The 20,180-nt window shown below is 49.2% G+C and overlaps 1 protein-coding gene and 2 long non-coding RNA genes across 3 annotated transcripts; all 3 read right to left on the reverse strand.

Moving 5' to 3' along the window:
• Positions 1-2,965: 2,965 nt before the first annotated feature.
• LOC140503476 (uncharacterized) lies at positions 2,966-5,928 on the reverse strand. Its single transcript, XR_011966797.1, has 4 exons — positions 4,852-5,928; positions 4,707-4,747; positions 4,547-4,602; positions 2,966-4,402 (listed from the first exon to the last, which is right to left on the reverse strand). It is a non-coding gene; the product is annotated as an uncharacterized lncRNA (long non-coding RNA).
• A 23-nt stretch (positions 5,929-5,951) lies between these two features.
• On the reverse strand, positions 5,952-6,836 carry LOC140503480 (uncharacterized). Its single transcript, XR_011966801.1, has 3 exons — positions 6,806-6,836; positions 6,651-6,706; positions 5,952-6,242 (listed from the first exon to the last, which is right to left on the reverse strand). It is a non-coding gene; the product is annotated as an uncharacterized lncRNA (long non-coding RNA).
• Positions 6,837-11,731: 4,895 nt separating this feature from the next.
• LOC140503469 (leukocyte immunoglobulin-like receptor subfamily A member 5) lies at positions 11,732-18,504 on the reverse strand. Its single transcript, XM_072607487.1, has 5 exons — positions 16,778-18,504; positions 16,444-16,479; positions 16,004-16,288; positions 14,313-14,606; positions 11,732-13,197 (listed from the first exon to the last, which is right to left on the reverse strand). The coding sequence occupies exons 1-5, from the start codon at positions 16,809-16,811 to the stop codon at positions 13,079-13,081; spliced, it is 768 nt and encodes a 255-aa protein (XP_072463588.1). The 5' UTR covers positions 16,812-18,504; the 3' UTR covers positions 11,732-13,078.
• Between the last annotated feature and the right edge of the window lie 1,676 nt (positions 18,505-20,180).

Consider the following 20,180-nt stretch of genomic DNA (forward strand, 5'->3'; position numbering starts at 1 on the left):
ATTGAATCACCATTTTTTCCCTTGAAGTATTATACTCAGTTTTGCTGGGTAGGTGATTCTTGGTTTCCGTCCCAGTTCCTTTGACCTCTGAAATATCCCATTCCAAACCCTTCCATCCTAAATGTTGAAGCTGTCAGATCCTATGTTATCCTGATTATATTTCCACAGTACTCAAATTGTTTCTTTCTAGCTGCTTGCAGTATTTTCTCCTTGATCTAGGAACTCTGAAATTTGGCCACAATATTCCTAGGAGTTTCTCTGTTCCGGTCTCTTTCAGGAGGTGATTGGTGGATTCTTTCAATATTTATTTTGCCCTCTGGTTCTAGAATCTCAGGGCAGTTTTCCTTGATAAGATCCTTGAAGATAATGTCTAGGCTCTTTTTTGATCAAGGCTTTCAGGTAGTCCCATAATTTTTAAATTATTTCTCCTGGATCTATTGTCCAGGTCAGTTGTTTTTCTAATGAGATGTTTCACATTATCTTCTATTTTCTTCAAATTTTTGGTTTTGTTTACAAACTGCTTGGTTGAACTCAAAGTCATTCATTTCCCTGAACTCAATCCTCTCTTTCACTGAATCATTTTGTTCAGTGAGCTTTTGAAACTTCTCCTCTAATTTGGCTAATTCTACTTTTTAAAACCTCCTTCTCCTCATTGGCTTTTTGGACCACTTTTTCCAATTGAGTTAGCGAGACAGAGATCTAGGGATGGTCAAGTACTTTGGTGTGACTGGAGGAGATATTTAGGGAAGGACTTGGTGGGAGTGGTCAGTTGTATGGGGTGACTCTAGGGGGAAGCCAGGAACCAGGAGAATTGGATTAAGGGTGGGGAATAACCAAAGACTATCTGGATAACAGGCAATGGTGGGCTAAGCTAGGTCAAGGGTAGCAGAGATTTGGGGTTAGCAGTAATGAAAGGCTTACATCCCCAGGAGAATGCCAGATGAAGTGGGAAGATTCAAGGAGAGTTCAAGTACCCCATTACTGGCACATAGGTACTTAATAAATGTTTATTGATTGACTGATTGATTGACAGGTAAAAGGGACAAATAAGAAAAAAGATTTAAGAAAAAATATTCTGAACCCCATGAATTGTGATCAAGAAGAAGCCTTCACTGACATGTACCTGGAGAGATTGAGAGTGAAATTCAAACTAGACTTTTCCCCCCTCAAAAATAAGTTTCTTAGAGAGATTTGGATATAGGCACCCAGGTAGAGAAGGAGGAGGAAACAGCATTGAAATAGTGCTACTATGTGCCAGATTTTACAATTTACATTTGTTGGAGCTTCTCTATTTCCCAGGAGAACCTGACTTGAAAGCTGCAGCTGCAGCTAATGTGCTCCAGAAGAAGGACATGCATCACTTCTCCAGACATGCTCACAATCCCTGTGCTTGTAACTGCTAAGTGAACCCAACCTGGGGCTGCATTCCTTTTCCCACCACACTAAGTCTGGTTCTGTACCCCACTGAAGGATCACAAGGCTCAAAGACTCTAATGATCTGAGACAGTCACAGGCTCAACAATTCCAATAACTTGGAGAGTGTTCCCACAGGACCCAAGACTGCCTGTAATGTCCTCAAAATGCCTGCAAGTGTGGGCACACCATGAGAACTGTTTACTCAAGACCTATGAATGACTGTGTTGTGGTCCCACCTTTTGTGGTTTTCATGCTTACAAACCCTACCTCTGCCATAAGCCCTCAAGCCCTCCTTCTCTGGAAGGTGGACTACTGCTTGCAAGTGTTTTCTTTACTCTGAAATCAAAGTGTTATTTGACTCCTGACTCACCTGTCTCTAGCCTGCTTTGTTCTGCTTTAACCATTCAAAAATTAGATGGGTCTAGTATGGACTATATTTAAAATACTTTGTCAGGTTTAATCCCTGAACTACCTTGCTGACACATACGTACTATTGCTATCAATCTGAGGTCATTTACACCTTTGAGAAGAATGGAAAACCCACGAGACAGAATTTTGGGAAATTAATAACCAGTTTTTAAATGATGCCTTGCAGATCAATTAATTGATTTCAGTGGTTCTCTCAGAAAGCAAAGATGAATCACTGAGATCATCCAGTGTTTAAATACCCTTGGAAAAGTGGGTGTCCCTGAGAGGCAGAAATCAACTGTGATTGGTTAGCAATTGTGAGAGAATGAAAATTATCATGATAGCTGGTCTTATTCTAATGAGGTCCTGGGAGATGTGACTGATCATGTCACTCTTGGACAAGAGACTCATTTCATGCCAACCCACTCCCATCTAGACAATGTAGACAAAAGGATCTATCTTCACTCAGACCAGTTAGATGGAACACAATGGGCCTAAAGTCCCCCTAGATTAGATTCTTTCTGCCCTTTAATCAGAAATAAGCTCTCCCTGTTGAGCGGAATCTTTCCCAAGATTGAGGAGAATGTCTCTTTGTCAACCCTGTCCTTCACAAGCACGGTGCTTTGAACAAGAAAATAGAAAGGGAAAAAATCCTGTATTCCTTGTCTGTTCTACAGACATGGAACATTCTTCCCATATGTGACTCAGTACTTTAGTGACTGAAGCTTATTCTTACTCTTCCACCCATCCCCACCACCCCATGGATGCTGTGTATATATGTGGGAGAGAGAGTCCCAAGCTGTTTTTGAAAAATATTCCATAAAGTTTGCTCATGCTGTTGAGTGGAATAAATGCTTCTCCTAAAAAGCTAGAAGAGTGTTTTCTGATTATGAAGGGGAAGCACACTGCAGGGGGCTCTTAAGCTTTAAGCATGGGGGAATAGCTACTCTCAGTGTCATCCATTGAACCAGATATAACAATCCTCTGTCGGGGTATCCAACCAGGCTTTTCTAGTGTGAGATGGGAGGGTAAAACTGGAGACACAGGTATCCATTTATACAATGGGGAGTTCTCATTCTCTGACCAGAACCCAGTTGACATAGTCACCAAATAGAATTCCAGATAATAAGTTTTTGCCAAATGTATTTTATTTTTATTTTTAACGTAAAGACCAAAAGGACAAGGATTGGCATATTCTCAGTAGAGCCAAAAAACAGGATTCTCTATGAAACTATGAATCTCAATTTCATCATTTGCTTTTTAAAAAGTATGCAAACAATTCCACACATCCTTAAAACTGTCCTGCTTTTGTATGCTTCCATCTGATCCCTGTTTTTCGTAATTTTGAACAATAGGCTTTTTACTTTTGGCATCTCTATTTCAGTAATGATGTGTATCTCCCCCCCAAAAAAACTCCCTTCTTCCCAGAACTCCCCTTCCAAATAGAAAATGTCAAGAGACACAAAAGAACAGCTTTGCAACAAGTCTATCACATTATGGAAAATCAATGCACCAAGTGACTATGTGTACCTAATACATGTCCTTTTCTGTTCCCAGTGACCACCACCTCTATACTCCATACCTCCTTGGGAATCAGGCTTAGTCATTTCCCTGGACAGAATTCTTTGGTCTTTCATTGTTGTCATTCTTTATAATTTTATTGCCCTGGTACACATAATTCTCTGGGTTCTTCCCAGTTTGCTTTTCGGCAGCTCACACTACCCAGAACTCTCTGAAATAATTTCTTGCCTCATTTTCCAAGGTGTAATGAGATTCCATCATGGACATCCCTACCCCACTGTTTGTTCAGCCAGTGGCCCATTGATGAGGATGCACTTAGAGACTTCCCCTCCTCTCCCCATCCCTTCTCCTGTCTTCTCTTGTCTTCTTCCTTAACCTCTCTCTACCTCTGTTTCCTCAAGTGTAAAATGTTGCTAACAATAGCAGCTCTCTCCCAAGATTGTTAGGAGGATCATATGGGATCCTATTTGAAAAGTGTTAGCACAGAGCCTGGCACATAGTAGGTGCCCAGTAAGAACCTGTATCTTTCCTCCTCCTCTCCTTTCCTCTACTCCTCTGGGGGCAGGGAGGCTCTTTAGCCTCTAGTACACAGCATCTCTCCGCCTCATTGTACTGCCAGATCCATCATGTGCAGGACCCAGAGAACTGAACAGTATTCAGTGACTGGTCTGCCCCTAGGCTGATGGCCTGGCATTGCAAGGGTTACATTCTACCTGGAGCTAAGGCCTCTCTGTGCCAGAGGTCAGGAGAGAGGAACCCTGTTTCCAACATTTCTCAGTGCTTTCTGCCCTTTCACTTAGAGTGAGGAGCAAGGTTCCTAACATGTGGCTGTCTGGCTGACTGGGTAGGACAGAGTCTGTCTTCATAAGGCAGAGGCTAAATTACAAAGGGCCTCTTCCTCCTGGGGCCCCTTGGGCTCCTGCTGAGCTCCCTGAAAGGCAGCATAGAGGCTGGGCTCCACTGCTCCAGAGGCGGGAGTTTCCTCGGCCCCAGTCTTGAGGTTGTTGAGGTTCAGCTGGGTGTAGGTCACTTCCTGAGGGTCTTCCCTTTTGGGAGCCTGGCAGAGGGGATGAAGGGATGCAGTGGGACATGGGGCAGGAGGGCTAAGGAGGGCAAAGGACCCTGAATCCTCCCAGCTATGTGTCCCTGGGGAAGCCTCTCCCATCCTATTCCCTCCAGGAGAGATCTTTGAGTTACTCACAGCAGTGTCCTCTTGTCTGGTCTCTTCTGTCTGACTGTCATCATTCACAGCACCATCTGGAGGCAAGAGGAGGCATGAAGTGCCAGGACCTTGGCTTTGACCAGGAACAGGCTCTTTCCTCTGCCATCCCAGTCCCCCTTGCCATTGCCCCCTCACTCACCTAGAGTCTCCTTCAGGGGGATCCCTTCTCTTTGGTCAGAGCTGTGAACAAAAAGGCACAGATTGTTGAGGGGGATGGTATGGCAAGGTGGACAGGTGAAGAGGGTAAGGCTCAGAGGGGAATCGGAGTGTGGCTGGGGGCCTACCTCCCAGTGGTTTGCTTGACCTCTGCCTCTCTGCCCCCATTTCCTGTAAGGAGAATCAGTGCCAGGGTTTATTGGGGCTCAGCTCATCCCCCATAGGGCCCTCAGCCTAGGTGACCTGCAGCCCCAAGAACTCACTGAGTCTAGCCTGATGCCACCCGCATTGATGGCAGAGGAAGAGGAGGAGCAGGGTGAGGAAGGCTGAGACTCCCACTAAGATGCCTGCTGCCAGACCTGGGGAAGCCGAGGATGACGACCAAGGTGGGGGAGGAGCTACCGGGACACAGGTCTTTGGGGAGGCCCCAGCCCAAGGGGAAGGAGACAGAGCCTGTCCTCAGGCAGCCTCCAGTCTTACTCAGTAATTCAGTTCTGTTGTTGTTCAGTCATGTCTGATCCTCCCACCCCCTGAGCCCATTTGGGGTTCCTTGGCAGGGACCCTGGAGGTGCTTCCCAATTCCTTCTGCAGGTCACTTTACAGATGAATAAACTGAGGAACACAAGGTTAAGTGACTTGCCCAGGGTCACACAGCTAGTGAGTGTCTGAGGACAGATCTGAACTCAGGAAGATGAGTCTTCCTGACCCCAGGCCTGGCCTCTGTGTCTGCTGCACCACCTGGTTGCCCACAGTTCAGGTGTACAGACTCTTATTAAGTGCTCCCCCTGGCCCAGGCCCTGTGCTTGGTCAGCCCCACAGCAAACATGGCAAAACAATGCTGGCTCCTGGCCTCCAGGGCCTGACATTGTCCTGGGATGCTCTGGTACCATGTACACAAATAAATCAACGGGCCTCATCTGAGGGGTGGGATCCCTAACAACTGGGGGAGAGGGGCACAGGAAAGGCTTCTTCAGGAGGAGGCTCCTAAACTCATCCTGGGAGGGATCTTGACATTGTAAGAGGAGGAGGCGAGAAGGGAGAGCTTGCCAGGCAGATGGGATAGTCTGGGCAATGGCCTGAAGGTGGGAAAAGGAGAAGAATAAGGTGCTGTGTGAGGAGTGGTGAGAAATGAAGGGACACCAGATGAAGTGGGCAGACCCTAACTGGATATCCAGCTCTGCCTCCCTCCAGTCTCTGTTGAGAAACCTCCAATTACTTATCAAACTGTTTGTTCCCAGAATCAGAGCTTGGAGAGAACATCCCTGAGGGTGCGCAAGGGAACAGAGTTTGGGGCTGGGCAGGGGAGCCCAGAGAGGCCTGGAGGGAGACCTGGGGGGTGAGCCCCAGCTCTGTCCAGACTGACTGGGTGTTGGATGTTGGACAAATCCCTTCCTTCTCTGGGCCTCACTTTTCCATCTGTTACATGCGTGTGTGCTCAGTGACCTCTCCTGCTCTGTCCGCTTGTGAGACTGGGAGATTCCATGTTCTTCTGACCCCTCTTCTGGCTCCTGTCTGTGCTCTGGGGGCCAAGGATGGACATAGGGAGAAGAAGGGTGAGGGGCTTGGTGGTATTCAACCTCCCCCTTCCCCACAGTCTACCCCTCAGGCCTGCTGTGGCCTTCTCTTGGCTTCCCTTCTGACTCTTCCACCTGGTTTCCTGGGACCTTGTAGACATATTGTATATGTGTGTGAGCAACATCGCTGAACAGGTGGCAGATGGTAAAGGAACAGGAAGGAGAGTCCGCACTGTCTCCTTCTCTGAGCAGGCCCCCTTGCCCACACTTTCCATCCCCTCCCTCTGAACCTCTTTCTCCCCCATCCCTCCTGGTCGCTGGGCTCCCCTGGGGCAGGGCCCTGAGTTGGTGTAGTGGTGTCCCAGTGTTGATGGGGGAGCTTAGGGTGGATAAGGGGGCTAGAGTTCCCTCACCTGTGACTGTGAGAACCAGGAGTTTGCTGGGACCTGACCACTCATGGGACCTGTCACTGTGAAAGGCATAGCATTGGTAAATTCCATTATGGCTAAAGTTCACTTCTTGAATGAGGAATCTGGCCTGAGATCCCTTTTATGGTTCTGGGGCTTACCTCAGGCAATCTCTTCTCCATCCTTGTATAAGGCAAACGTCATACCATGGTTGTGACTGACACTGGAGGGTCACATTGTTTCCTGAGGCCACCTCTGAGCTGGTCAGGGCTGACATTGAGGGTGCTTTATATAGGCCTGGGAGAGGAGGGAGAGAGCCTAGAGTTAGGGTTGTAATCCCTCTTTCAGAGGAGGGGCAGGCATGGGTGGTGGGAGGCTTGGACCTGCCTGGACACCTGCCTGGGGGTGGAGGTTCCACCCATCTCCAGAAAAATGAAAATAGCATAACTTTGGGGGAGGAGAAGGACCTTGGACAGCTCAGATGGGAAACATGACAGTGAGTAGAGAGAAAGAGGAGAGAGAGACAGAGAGGAGAGAAAATGGGGGCCACTGTGGGGAGGGAAGCTTAGACAGGGTGTCTTCCTGCCTGGTTGGGGGCCGGGAGCCCCAGTCTCTGGGCCTTTGTCTTAGAATCTCTCTGTATGGGAGTGGGGCATATTTAACAATGATCTCTGAACTTCTGCCCAGTTATTGACTCTCCAAAGCAGATTCTGGCTCTTACTCATCCTGAAGTAGGTGAGGGAAGGAGAGGAGGAGGCTTGCTTGTGACTCTTGATTCACTTCTATCCTCTCCTCCTAAACTGTCCTATACAGGAAATTCCTGGGGATATACAGAGGAGCCACTCCCTCCCCTCCCTGTGCTGAGGCTTGAGCTGGGTGATAGGACAGAGCAGTAGCAAGGCTGTCCTGAACATCCTCTCCTGGCTTTGGGAGGGTCAGGGCTGGCAGGGGGAGATGCCTCACCAGCCCTGGGCCCCCTCCCCAGGGAGCCACCAGCTCTGTCTGGTGTCCTGAGACCCAAGCTGAGCCTTCTGCCTCCTCTCTGGCCCCAAGATGGGATCTGCCTGAGGCAGCTGGTGATGCAGTGGATAGAGCCCTGGGCCTGGGGTCATGAAGACCTGAGTTCAAATTTGACACTTCTCAAGTATGTGATCCTGGCCAAGTCACTTTGGCACTGTTTGCCTCCATTTTCTCAAGTGCAAATTGGGCATCATAAGAATGTACCTTGCAGAGTTGGGAGGATTAAATGGGAGAATGATTGTAGAGTGCTTAGCACATAGTAGGTGCTTTATAAATGCTGATTCCCCTCCCCCCACCTCTGGCCCCAGAGGGAGAGCAGAAGCAGAGACAGGGGGAGGACAGGAAGGGCAGAGGCAGAGGGATACTTGGGGCCAGGCTGGGCTGGGGAGGAGCTTAGGGTCTGCTGGGACCCAGAGCCAGTCCTGCCTGAGGGACCTGGGGCCCAGGGAGTGTCCTCACCTGTCACCACCAGCTCCAGGGGGTCACTGAGCCCTGATCAGGAGAATAAGTGTTTGTAGAGGGAGACATATGTCCCTGCATCTTCTGCTGTCACTGCTGAGATGGGATACTCCACTTCCATTTCATCTGATTTCTGATCCAGGAGCCTGTTCCATGTGTCTCTGTCTTTTTTCTCCAGAAGGTACACATCCCCTTCCCATGATCCCTGGCACCTGAAGGTCACACTTCTCCCTAGGGGCACCAAAGAGCTGCTCTCTGCCCTGGGGGAGGGCCTGAGGAGTATGTCTGAATAGCAATGAGAACTGTCAGTTCCAGGGGATCCACTTTCTATGTACCCCCAACCTCATTCTGGGTCCTCTCACTTTACTCCTGTCAGCTCTGCCCAGACCTCTCCCCTCCCTCTCCTGGGGGCAGCTGTCTGCTCTGAGCAGGGGGAGTTGTGAAGAAGGACTTACCTGCCTGTGACCTCATCCTCTGGCCCAGACACAGCCCTGGCAGAGAAGATTCTAGTTTCTTTCAGTTCCCCACATTCTCCCCACCAACACCCCCAGAGGAAGGGGACAGAGGGATCAGATTCTGGGCTTGGGGCTGATGGGAGTGAAAGGGGCTGGGCACCAGATGACCCCTCCAACAACAGCTTCCTCCCATCACCTTCCTGGGTAACCTGAGACTGATGCCTCCTCTCTGGATTAAAGGAATCCCTCTGCAAAACAGCTTTTGAATCTGGTGTCAGTGGTATGTAAATTCCCTTTGAGTTTGAAGGTCCCCCACCTCAGGACTCACCCAGGCTTAGTAGGGCAGAGAGGATGGGGTCATGATTGTGCCAGTAGATAGTAGGAGGGCATCCTCAGTCCAGTCTGAGGCTGAGGATGTGACCAAGGTTCGCTCTGCTGAGTCTCTTAAGGTCCAGTCTCACTGAGAAGGTTTTCTAGCCCCCTGCCACTGTGGTTTCCTGTTGATTGCCCCATGCAGGGTGGTTTGGCAGCCTGAAGGTGTGGCATTGGGCGTCAGCATCAGGGAGGATGTTCAGAGCAGGAAGTGCCTTTTGGGGACACTGATAGGACCCACCCCACAGAAATCTGCCTGGCAGAGACTCTAGGTGAGACTCAGCCTTCCTGGACTCCACAGCCATGCAGAGTGGATGTAGTTTGTTGGAGAGAAATCATAACTGGCATTTATATGGTGCTGTAAGGTTTGCCAAGGTCTTTACAAAGAGGATCTTATTGTAGTCTCAGTCCAATAGTGAGAGAAGCAGGTTAATTAATACCCTCATATTCCAGATGAGGAAACTAAGGCAGAAGTCTGGGAGTGGCCCAGTGTCACATAGCTAATGAGTATCTAAAAAGAAGTGGCTGGGAGAGTCTGGATGGGGAGGAAGAAGGTCCCCAGCACAGGGGCAAGATAGAGAAGTCCTTTGGAGGTGGCTTGATTTTCCCAATTTGCACCACAGTATTTTTTTTATTTTTTGGTTTTCTAGGTTTCTTTTCTTTGAGTTTCATGCCAGGTTCATTGATCTGTTCTCCTTTTGTGGATGAGAGTGTTTAGAGAGACACCATGTTCCTTAAGGGTTTCTTTGGCTTTTGTCCCATCAGTTTGGGAAGTTCACCCCCTTGGTTGTTTATCCTGGTTGTTCTTGCCTCAGTCTCTGGGTCAGGACTGTCACATGTCCTCCCTACCTCCCCTCTTTCCTCCCTTTTCCTATCCCTTCTGCTCTCTTCTGAGGTATCTTGAAAAGCTTAGGGTCACTCCATTCACTGCCCTCAGGTTGTGTCCCAATAAACTGGGTTCTGTCATTTTAAGATCCCAGTGGCTAACACCCCAGCTCCATTTGATCAGGCTTTGAGATTTTACTAGTGAATGTTTTCTTCAAAGCTCTGGCAAAAAAAAAGACATGATCCCCAACCTCTCAGGGGCCTCTTGTCCCCTCCTCACCTCAGTCTCTCCAGCTGGAGATGTGGATGTAGACTCCTCACTTAACTCCTTTTCCTTGCCTTGCTGGACTCCCATTTGCCCTCACTTCATGCTCCTTGCCCACATGAGAGACTCATTCCCTCTGCTTAGAATGTTAAAAGCAAACCAAAAGGCCACAACCTGAGGGTGCTTCCTGTTGGCCACAGTCCCTGGGTGATGGCAATGAAGTATTTGGGAGGCCCAAGGCCCTCTTCCCTTTACTACATGGTTTCAGTCTCCATGAAGGAAAGAGTGACCTCCTTGCCACCCAGCCATGTCTGGGAGTGGGCTGAGGCTGATGGAGGAGGCCAGCCCAAGCAGACTGTCCTTGCTTGCCCCAGTCCTCCAGGCTTCTGGAAGTTTCCATTATGGGGCTGGACCAGACTTATGTTATATGATCACTTTTGTTGGTGAAATTACTTATTGCTTTTTTGATTTGTTCATTCACCCACCAGTTCCCTGAGATGAAGTCATTTTGGCCCTAATTCCTTTTGGCCCTTTCTCCAATGACCCTATATTCATTACCCTTTTTGCTAGTGAATGGTCGACAAAGGATGTGGTTTCCATGTCTGCTCTTCCGCCTTTGTCTAGGAGGGTTTCCTGCCTGGTTCTGGGGTCAGTTTTTGTAACGATGTCCTTTATTTCCTTCTTTCTTATTCCTTCCTATTCCTGTTTCCATGCTGAGTTGAAAGTATTTCTACACAACGTGTTCTTGAGTATATGTGCTCTATCCTCAGTTCGGTGCATTTGATGGAAGTGAGGCTCAATGCTGCTTTGTCCTACCTTCAGCCTCCTTGGTGTGTGGTCTCCTCTTTGCACTTCCAAACTATGTGAGGAGGCAGGGTCCTCCCTTCTTCTATATTCTGTCTCCCTCTCTTTTTGCCTTTCTTTTCTTCTCTCTCTTAATATCCTCCAAACCTAGATGCTCTGACTCTGTTGTCCTGGGAAGAGATGCAAAGCACCCTTTTCCCAAAGATCTCTTTCAGAAAAAACCCTGGGCATCTCATCATACTGAGGAATGCCTAAGAATCAGGGTAGAAAAGTCAATATGTGATTTCCTCCCCCAGTATGGCACCATAAGGTAGGTCTTTGGCCCTAGGAAAGAGAGCAAGGCACTGAATGATCAGTTAGGGTGCAGACCACGAGCCCATCCTCCCACTGTGACTTCAGCTACATGTAGAGTGCAGGGCTCTGGGACTGCTTGTGGCAGGAGTGGAGGGATTCCCATTCTCTCCAGAAAACCTTAAGATGCGCACATTATAACTCCATGGCAAAATGAAGAGTGAAAAATGATGACTTAGCAATTCTTGCAAAAAAGAAAATTTCCCTAACTACTATCATAGCAGACTTTCAGAGCTTTCACATCAAAGAAAAAGAAACCTTCAGGTATTCTGCAAGAAGAGGTTCCATTGGTCAGAAGCTATAGTTAGAATCCCAAAGACCTGGTGGCTTGTGTGCTAAATGAGAGAAGGTCTTGGAATACAATTTTCTAGAAGGTTGGCTACCAACCTTATCCTTATCCTTCAGAGATGAGTATAATCTGGCAAGGAAAATCCTCCATACATCTTTGAAGGCATAGAGGACTTTCAAATATTTCTGATGAAATGACCAGAGGTGAGTAGGAAGGTTGAAGTACGATCACAGAAAACCCAGTACGTGTATTTGAGCAAATCCAAGGGATATAGTAATGCTCACATTTTAATAGGGGGAGAGAAAACAAGTGTGTCTTCAGAACTTTCATGTCTTGAAAAAGGAAGGAAGAAGAAGGTGGTCAAAGTTACTGCTTTTCATCATTGGGATGTGGAAGAAGAACATGGAAAAGTGGAGGAAGGGATGGGGAGAGGGGGCATTAAATAAAATTCCCTAAAAGTCCCAGTGTAGTAAGTTCGGGTTAGGGATATGATGGACACAGCCAGATCCTCTCATGTTGGTTTCTCCTCTGAGTCTTTCTCCTCTTTCAGTGACCTGAACAGAGCTTGGAATGATACGCCTTTCCTGAAGAAGCTGGGGGCCAGAAGAGTGGATGTCTCTTCTCTCTCTCCCTCTTTCTCCTCTCACACCAAGAAGTATGGAGTCACAGGTGGATGTTTGAGGGGACAGTCTGAGTCGTTGGCCCAGGGAGTCCAGAGTTCCCCCTAGGGCCAGTGGTTGTGGTGATGGGCTGGGGGAACATTTAGTATATGAGGGATGGTGCCCTAAGTTATGACAATGACCAGCTACATATAAGTGTCTATGCAGGTGTGTGTTCTCTAGTAAACAAGGTCGATTCATTCACATTCCCAAAGGAAAGATGACTCTGATAGGCTCAGGAACCCTGAAGAGCAAAAGTGGTTTTGTGCACTTTAGGAAGTAGGACCAGACATGAGGAAAGCCTGGTAGCCAACAGTGTTTGTAGGCCTTGCCATCTTAATGAAGGTTGTTCTGGGATGTAGGTCTGATTTAGGAGAGAAGAAAACAGTGGACCTCATACAGGTAAGGGTGGGGTCCAGGCCCTGAGAAGCTGATGGTCCAAGGCCTGCACAGGGATGCTCAAGGGGATTGCTCCTGCTGTCTTTTCTACACACAGATCCCCACAGACTCAAAGCCAAACACATACATACAAAAATGAACATCAGTGGAGGAAATCATAAAGCCTACAGGTTTGTATGGCACCTGAGGGACTGATGTGGGGAGGGGGGGAGTGTGTGTGGGGGGTCAGGGCAGGAACAGTAGGGAAGTGGGTAAGACCTGGAGGAAAGGCTGGGCATCATGAGCTTGGGCCTGAGGGGAAGACTGGGTATCATTATATTGGGCCTGGTGGAACATCTGGGCATCCTCATTCTGGGTGGGTCTGGGAGGAAGGCTGGACATCATCACCTTGGGCCAGGTTTGGGTTGCAGGGAAAGGCAGGGCCTTTCCCTTGTCTGCAGCTGGGCAGAAGTCTAGGCCTCAGTGAGTCTTGATGAGGCACATGTTCCATGAACCCCAGTCCTGTCTTCCTGTCTGTCAGATGTTCCTGCTCCTGCTCAGGGTCCCCTCTGACTGTGCCAGGCTTCAGCCAGCAGGACCCCCAGGAGGAGGAGAAGCAGCCCAGCTAGGCTGAGGCGCAGGAGATTGCCCATGGTGTAATCCTGGGAAGCAGGATCTAGGAGGGAGAAAGATTGTCAGTGGCAGAGGGACAATCTATCCCATCAAGGGAGGCCAGATTTCTCTGCCCCACCTCTACCTCACAGGCTCCTGTGCCCTAGCCCAGCCCCTGCCCCTGGTCACTCACAGGCTGGGATCCTAGGTGTGAGTGTGAGGGTGAGGCCTGGGAGAGAAGCCTAAGGGAGGGGCTGAGGCAGCCCCAGGTTCCTTCCCTGTCACCTGCACTTGGCCCTTCCTTCCTCTCCTTCTCCCTCTCCTGCAGTTTGGTGGAGGGGCTGGTGCATGAAGCTTGTGGTGAGGATGAGCTGAGTTCACATCCCACCTCACAAACTCCCTCTGTATGAGCCTGGGATGGGCCCTTCCCCTCCCTCACCCTCAGTTTTCTCATCTGGACAATGGGGTTAGTAACAGCCCCCTCCTGCCAGGATGTTGTGAGGATCCTCTGAGATCATAATTATGAAGCATTTCAAGGCTTTGTATAAGCTGGTTCCTATTACTATTGGTATCAAGAAGCATTTACCAGCTCTGCTCAGACTGGCTGAGTGTGGGATTTGGGGCAAATCCCTTCCTTCTCTGGGCCTCACTTTTCCATCTGTTAAATGGGTGTGTGTGCTCAGTGACCTCTCCTGGCCTGTGCACTTGTGAGTCTGGGAGATTCCATGATTCTTCTGAACCCACCTCTAGCTTCTGCCTGGGCTTTGGTGGCATGGAAGGGACACAGGGAGAGAAGAAAGATGTGGCGCTTAACATATCCCCTCTCCACTGTCTACATCTCAAGGCCTGCTCTGGCTGCCTCTTGTTTCCCCCTCTGACTTTCTCACTCCCTTTACCTGGGACTTAGTAAACATATTGTCTCTGTGTGGGACCAGCCTAAGTGGACAGGTTGCAGATGGTGAAGGTGTCTAGAGGAGCCAGGGAGGAGAGTCCTCCCTCCCTGCCTTGTGTGAGTAGGCCCAATTGCCCAGACACTCCATCCCCTCCCTCTGAGCCTCCTCCTCCCCCAGCCCTCCTGGCCCTTGGGGTCCCCTGGGCCAGGGCTCTGAGCTGGTAGGGAGATGCCCCAGGGCAAGTGAAGGATCATAGGGGGAATTAGGGGATCTGGGGCTCCCTCACCTGTGACCCTGAGAACCAGGGGGTTGCTGGAACTTGACCACTTCTGGGGGCTGGAAATTTGAAAGGTGTAGCATTGGTAAGTTCCTTCGTGGGTAGAGTTCACAGCTTGGATAAACAACTTGGCCTGAGACCCCGTTCCATGGGGTGGTGCTATGTCTTGGGTGATCTGTTGTCCATCCTTGTACAGTGCATACGTGGTATACCATGACTCTGACTGACACTGGAGGGTCACATTATGTCCTGAGGCCACCTCAGAGCTGGGCAGGGCTGAGAGGGAGGGTGGCTCGTACAGTCCTAGGGGAGGAGGAGGAGGAGAGCCTCGAGTTAGGCCTGTGATCCCTAACTCTTTCAGGGGAGAGGGCAGATTTGGATGGTGGGCGAACTGACCTGGACCTGCCAGACCCCTATCTGGGGGTGGAGGTTTAGCTCATCTCTACAAAAATGGAAATATCACCACTTTGAGGGGGAGAGGAAAGACCTTGGACAGCTCTGGTGTGGGAGAATGGAAAGTGGGTGAATGAACAGGAAGAGAGAGAGAGAAAGACAGAAATAGAGAGACACAGAGACACACAGAGACAGAGACTGAGAGAGACAGAGAGAAAGTGTGGGAGGGAGGAAAAACATAGAGAAAAAGAGAGATAGGAAGGACAGAGACAGAGACAGAAGGATGGAAGCAGGGAGAGAGACAGAGAGAGAGGAGAGAAGGCTCCAGGCAAGGGGAGACAGAAACAGAGAGAGAAGAGACACAAAAAAGGGCCAGTGTGGGGGTAGGGAAGCTTAGACAGGAGGTCTTCCTCCTTGGTCCGGGACTGGGAGCACAATCTCTGGGCCTTTGTCATAGAATCTCTCTTTATGGGGGGTGAGGGCATATTTCAGACTCATGTCTGCACTTCTGGACAGTTATTAGCTCCCCAAAGCAGAGCGTGTCTCTCATCCTGGACCCTGGGTGAGTCCCTGGGGCAGGTGTAGCACAGAGAGGAGGAGGCTTGGTTATGATTCGTGGTTCACTTCCATCTTCACCTCACTCTTGATGTATAGAGCCCTCTAGGGATACCTCCCCTCCCTGTGCCTAGGCTTTAGTGGGAGAGAGGACAAAGCAGCAGCAGGGTTACAAGGCATTCCCTCTCCTGGCTTTGGGAGGGTGAGGGCTGGGAGGGGGAGATGCCCCACCAGCCCTGTGCCCCCTCCTATCAAATCACCAGCTCTGTCTGGTGTCCTGAGACACAAGCTGAGCCTTCTGACTCCTCCTTGGCCCCAGGATGGGATCTGCCTGAGGCAGCTGGTGGTGCAGTGGATAGAGCCCTGGGCCTGGGGTCAGGAAGACCTGAGTTCAGATCTAACCTCAGACACTCCTTAGCTAAGTGATCCTGAGCAGGTCACTTCCTGTCTGCTTGCCTCAGTTTCTAAATGTAAGATGGGGATCATAACAGCACCTGCCTCATAGAGTTGTGAGGACGAAATGATATAATAACTGAAAGGTGCTTAGCACATAGTAGGTGCTGTATAAATCCTGATTCCCCTCCCCCACCTCTGGCCCCAGAGGCAGAGCAGAGGCAGAGACAGGGAGAGGACAGGAAGGGTAGAGGCAGAGGGATGCTTGGGGCCAGGCTGGGCTGGGAAGGAGCTTAGGGGCTGCTGGGACCCAGAGCCAGCCCTGCCTGAGGGTCCTGGGGCCCAGGGAGTGTCCTCACCTGTCACCACCAGCTCCAAGGGGTCACTGCGCTCTGACCAGACTAATGAGTGTTTGTAGAGGCAGACATATGTCCCTGCATCTTCTTCTGTCACAGATGGAATATGAAATTCGCCTTCTATTCCAGAGGGTTTCACACTCATGATCACTGTCCTTGCAGAACCTTGCTCTTTCTCCAGATGGTAGAAATCAGCCTGTACAGACCCCTGGCACCTGAGGATCACATTTCTCCCTCGAGGTACCAAAAAGCTGCTCTCTGCCTTGAGGGAGGGTTTGGGGAGTGTGTCTGGAAGGAAGGAGAGCTGTCAGTTCCAGGAGATCCCCTTTCTGTGTGCCTCCCCTACGGAGTCTCCTCACCTAGCCATACCCAGACCTACCCCCTCCCTCTCCTGGGGGCAGTTGTCTGCTCTGGGCAGGGGCAGTGTCGGGGGTAGGACTCACCTGCCTGTGCCTTCATCCTCTGGACCAAACACAGCCCTGGCAGAGAGGACCCTGGTTACTCCCAGCTCCCCATATCCATTCCACCCAGCACCCCCAGAGGAAGGAGACAGAGGGATCAGATCCTGGGGCTTGGAGCTGGGAGTGAAAGGGGATAAAACCCAGAAGACCCCTCTAGGAACTGCAGATTCTCCTTACCCATGAACCTTGCTGGGGAACTTCAGACTTGTCACTCCCCTTCTCTGGGGGAGTTTCCTCTCCAACAAAATGGAGGTGGGGTGGGTTGGAATGGGTGATGTGTAAAATCCTCTCAAATATGGGGCTTGTTAGGACTCACCAAGGCACAGCAGGACAGAGAGAGTGTGGGTCATGGTCGTCCCAGCAGCTGGTGGGAGAGGGAACTGCCAGGTGACCAGGACACTGTGTGAGGCACAGGGAGGGACCAGGGCAGGCTGTGTTCTGGGTTTGCCACACTCTGTGGAGGGTCACTTCTCCTTCCTCTTTGTGGTTGCTACTTTATTGTTGGCTCCATGCTGTGTGTTTTGGAGAGTCCCCTAGTGTCAGAAGAATTCTTGCTTTTTTTGGTGATAATCCCGGCCCCACAGCCCTGGAAAGATCCTCAGATATGCCTCAGGTATCAGTCTCCCAGCTCCCCAAAACCATCATGCACTTAATGCTCTCGAGGAACTGAATAGACTCTCCCTCAATGGTCCAGTGAGGAACTTCTCTTCTAAGCCTGCCTATGAGGAGCCCAGACCTGCCACACCTTGGCCTGGAAAGGGCTGGGCAAGAAAGGATCAGCCTTTGGTCCTGAGCCCCCACCCATCTTTGGGGCCTCTGTACCCAATGTCATTACACATATGGTCCATACTGTGGCAACACACATTTTGTTGAACCAGACAAGAATCCAGAAATGCTGTGGAGGATCTGGGTGGGCACCAGGAAAGCCTCAGTCCAAGCTTGGCCATGACCAATGACTCTCTGTGGCTGGCATGGTCAGTTCTTTCCCCCTCTATCAGACTGTCTCTGAAGCTCATGCCAGCAGAGGAAGAGGGAATGGGGATCTTTTAGGGGCATTGTGTGAAGGTGCACCCACATCCAGCTTCCCTTTCTTTGCCTCATTACCCAAAGACTCTTCCCCCAAGGGCACTTCCAGAAGGGGCAGGGGTCCTCAGAAGTACCTCATTATGTCCCCAATCCTTTGTTTCCCTCTTTCCAGCTGGCCCCAGAAGGGGCTTTTAGACACAACTTAGAGCCAGGAGGGCCTTGGACACTGAATCCCAGCCTTCCATTTTATAGGTGAAGAAACACAAGCCCCCAGACAGGCTGTGAGTTTTCATGGAGTGAGTGCTAGGCAGAGCCTGGGATCCAAGAGTGACCTCTGAGGCCCCTGCCCACTTCCCATCCCTTCGTGACTACACTGCAGCTGATCTCTCTGATCATTCTCAGGGCTTGGTTTTTTTTAGCCCCTTTCCACCTTCACAAATCAGCCCACATCTTCCTCTTTCCCTCAGTGCTATGCTAGCTAATAGAAATCTGTCCTGTCTTCAAAGGTCAGAGCGGGGTGAGTTAATCCCCTCCATGCTCAAAATCTCAGTTAAGATTTTTGGGAGTAAAGAAGCCATGTAGGAGAGAAGGACCATTTTGAGTTTACTTGATCCCCAGGTGGATTGTCCTGAGATCAGGTGTGGGTCCTTGGGTCAAGAAGTTTATAAATGTGTTTTTTAGGACTGCAGTGGAATGTTTCAGGGTCCCCCAGGGACTTCATTACTGACTCCTTTTAATGAACTGGCCTGGAACTTCCTGCTATTTTGGGATTTCTGCTTTAGTCCCATGGAAACTATTTTCACCTGGGAGTATTTTGATATATTTTTATTCAAGGGCTGATTATTTAGATGCTGAGGCTCAGAATGATCCATTTCACCAGATGTACAACCCAGAATGGGACAACTTTCAGCTGAATTTGGCACCTTGCTTCCACTGGGAGCTCACCCAGGACTCAGGGGCTTGTGCCTTTTTGCCCCCCTGACCTACTTGGTGCTCCACACAGGACCTGGGGCTCTTTCCTCTTTCTTCTCAGGGACTAGTGCACATTCCTAGGTCTCCTACTTCTCCATCCCCTCAATGCCAACACATTACCCAGAAGTCTTTTTTCTCTCTTTCAATGTCTTTCCTGAGCCCCAGAGTCCCATCACCAGCTTCCTGTTGGACATTACTATCTGCATGTCTGTGGCCATCTCCAACACAACCTGGACAGAAGAACTCATTGTCTCACCTCCAGATGAAATGTCTTGTTTTTGTGGAGCACCACCAAGCTCCTAGTCATCCAGGTTTACCACCTCAGGCTCTTTCTGCACTTCTCACTCCCCCTGGCCCTCCTTGTCAAATCATTTACCTAGGTTGTCCCCATTGCTCTTTCTATTACATCTCTCTCATCCCTCCCAGTGGTTCCATTCTTTACAGTCATAATTCTGTCACAATTACTTCAGGTCTTGATCACTTCTTACCTGGATAATTTCAGTCACCTCCTAGTTGATCTTTCTGCCTCAGGTGCATCCCCTCTCTAATTCATTCTTCATAGAGCTTCTAAAGTGGCTTCTCTATAGCCCAGGTCTGACTAAGACATTCTCCAGGTTTTTTTTCATTTCTCATTTTTAGAATTTTACTTTATTTAAAAATTCCATTTTATTTTTTTCCCTTTTCAAATTCTGTCCCTCCCTACTCTTCTTCCCCCACCCAGTGAGAAAGCAAGAAAAACAAAGCCCATTACACCTATGCAGGCTCATGAGAAACAAATTCCCATATTCACCATGTGCAGAAAAAAGGAAGAAGAGAAAATCCCTTCTGATCTGTTCTCTGAGTCCTTCAGTTGTCTCTGGAAGGGGATAGCATGATTCCTCAGGAGTCCCTTGGAGCTGTGTTTGGGCTCTGTGTGTTAATGCAAGTTCCTGGCTTTCTCTAAGCTTTCTTCATGTCCATCTCCCATTAGTTTCTGTGTTGTAGGATTCATCACAGACTCTTCTGATTGATATTTTAAAATCCTTTAAGACTTGGCTCTAGTCAACTTTTCCCTGCTTACTGAACTTCTCTCACCATCTTGAACTTTGTGGACCAGTCAGATTGTCTCTCAAATTCCATTTCCCTTCTCTGCACTTTTGCACAAGATATTTTGGGGAGCAAACTCAATAAAGGTAAACTGAGATATACAATCCAAGCAAAATCAGGTTGTTTTTTAGCCAGTGATGTGTATCACTCTTAACGAAGTTGATCATAATGGCCAGCAACCCTAACAAGAGAGGATTCTCTTTACTGATTCCCAGGAAAGAAGAGTGTGTTGTGGAATATAAGAAGTGGCTATACTAAGAAAGTCGGTTGGGATTCAGGTGTCTTTCTGACAGTTAAGGAATATGGGACCCACCTGTCTCCTGTAATCTGTCCTAGGAGATCAGAAGTATCAAACTCTGTATCCTCTTGGAAGGGATAAAATCTCTTCTAATTGGACAAAGACAGGTAAAGACAGGTGATATGTATTTTGGGGGATGGCACCAAGTTAAGCTGGCTTGACAAAGCATCCTAAATGGGGCAGTAACACAGAATAAGGTTAGTTACCAAACAGAAACAATGATCAAATGACACCAAATAATTTTAATCTCCTCTCTGGCTCCGTATATGGAAGACCCTGTCCTCCCCTGCTTACCCACCCCCCACCTGAATTTCCAGTTTCCATCAAAGCTCATTAA

The sequence above is a fragment of the Notamacropus eugenii genome, chromosome 5, assembly GCF_028372415.1.
Source record: "Notamacropus eugenii isolate mMacEug1 chromosome 5, mMacEug1.pri_v2, whole genome shotgun sequence".
NCBI classification, from domain to species: Eukaryota; Metazoa; Chordata; class Mammalia; order Diprotodontia; family Macropodidae; genus Notamacropus; species Notamacropus eugenii.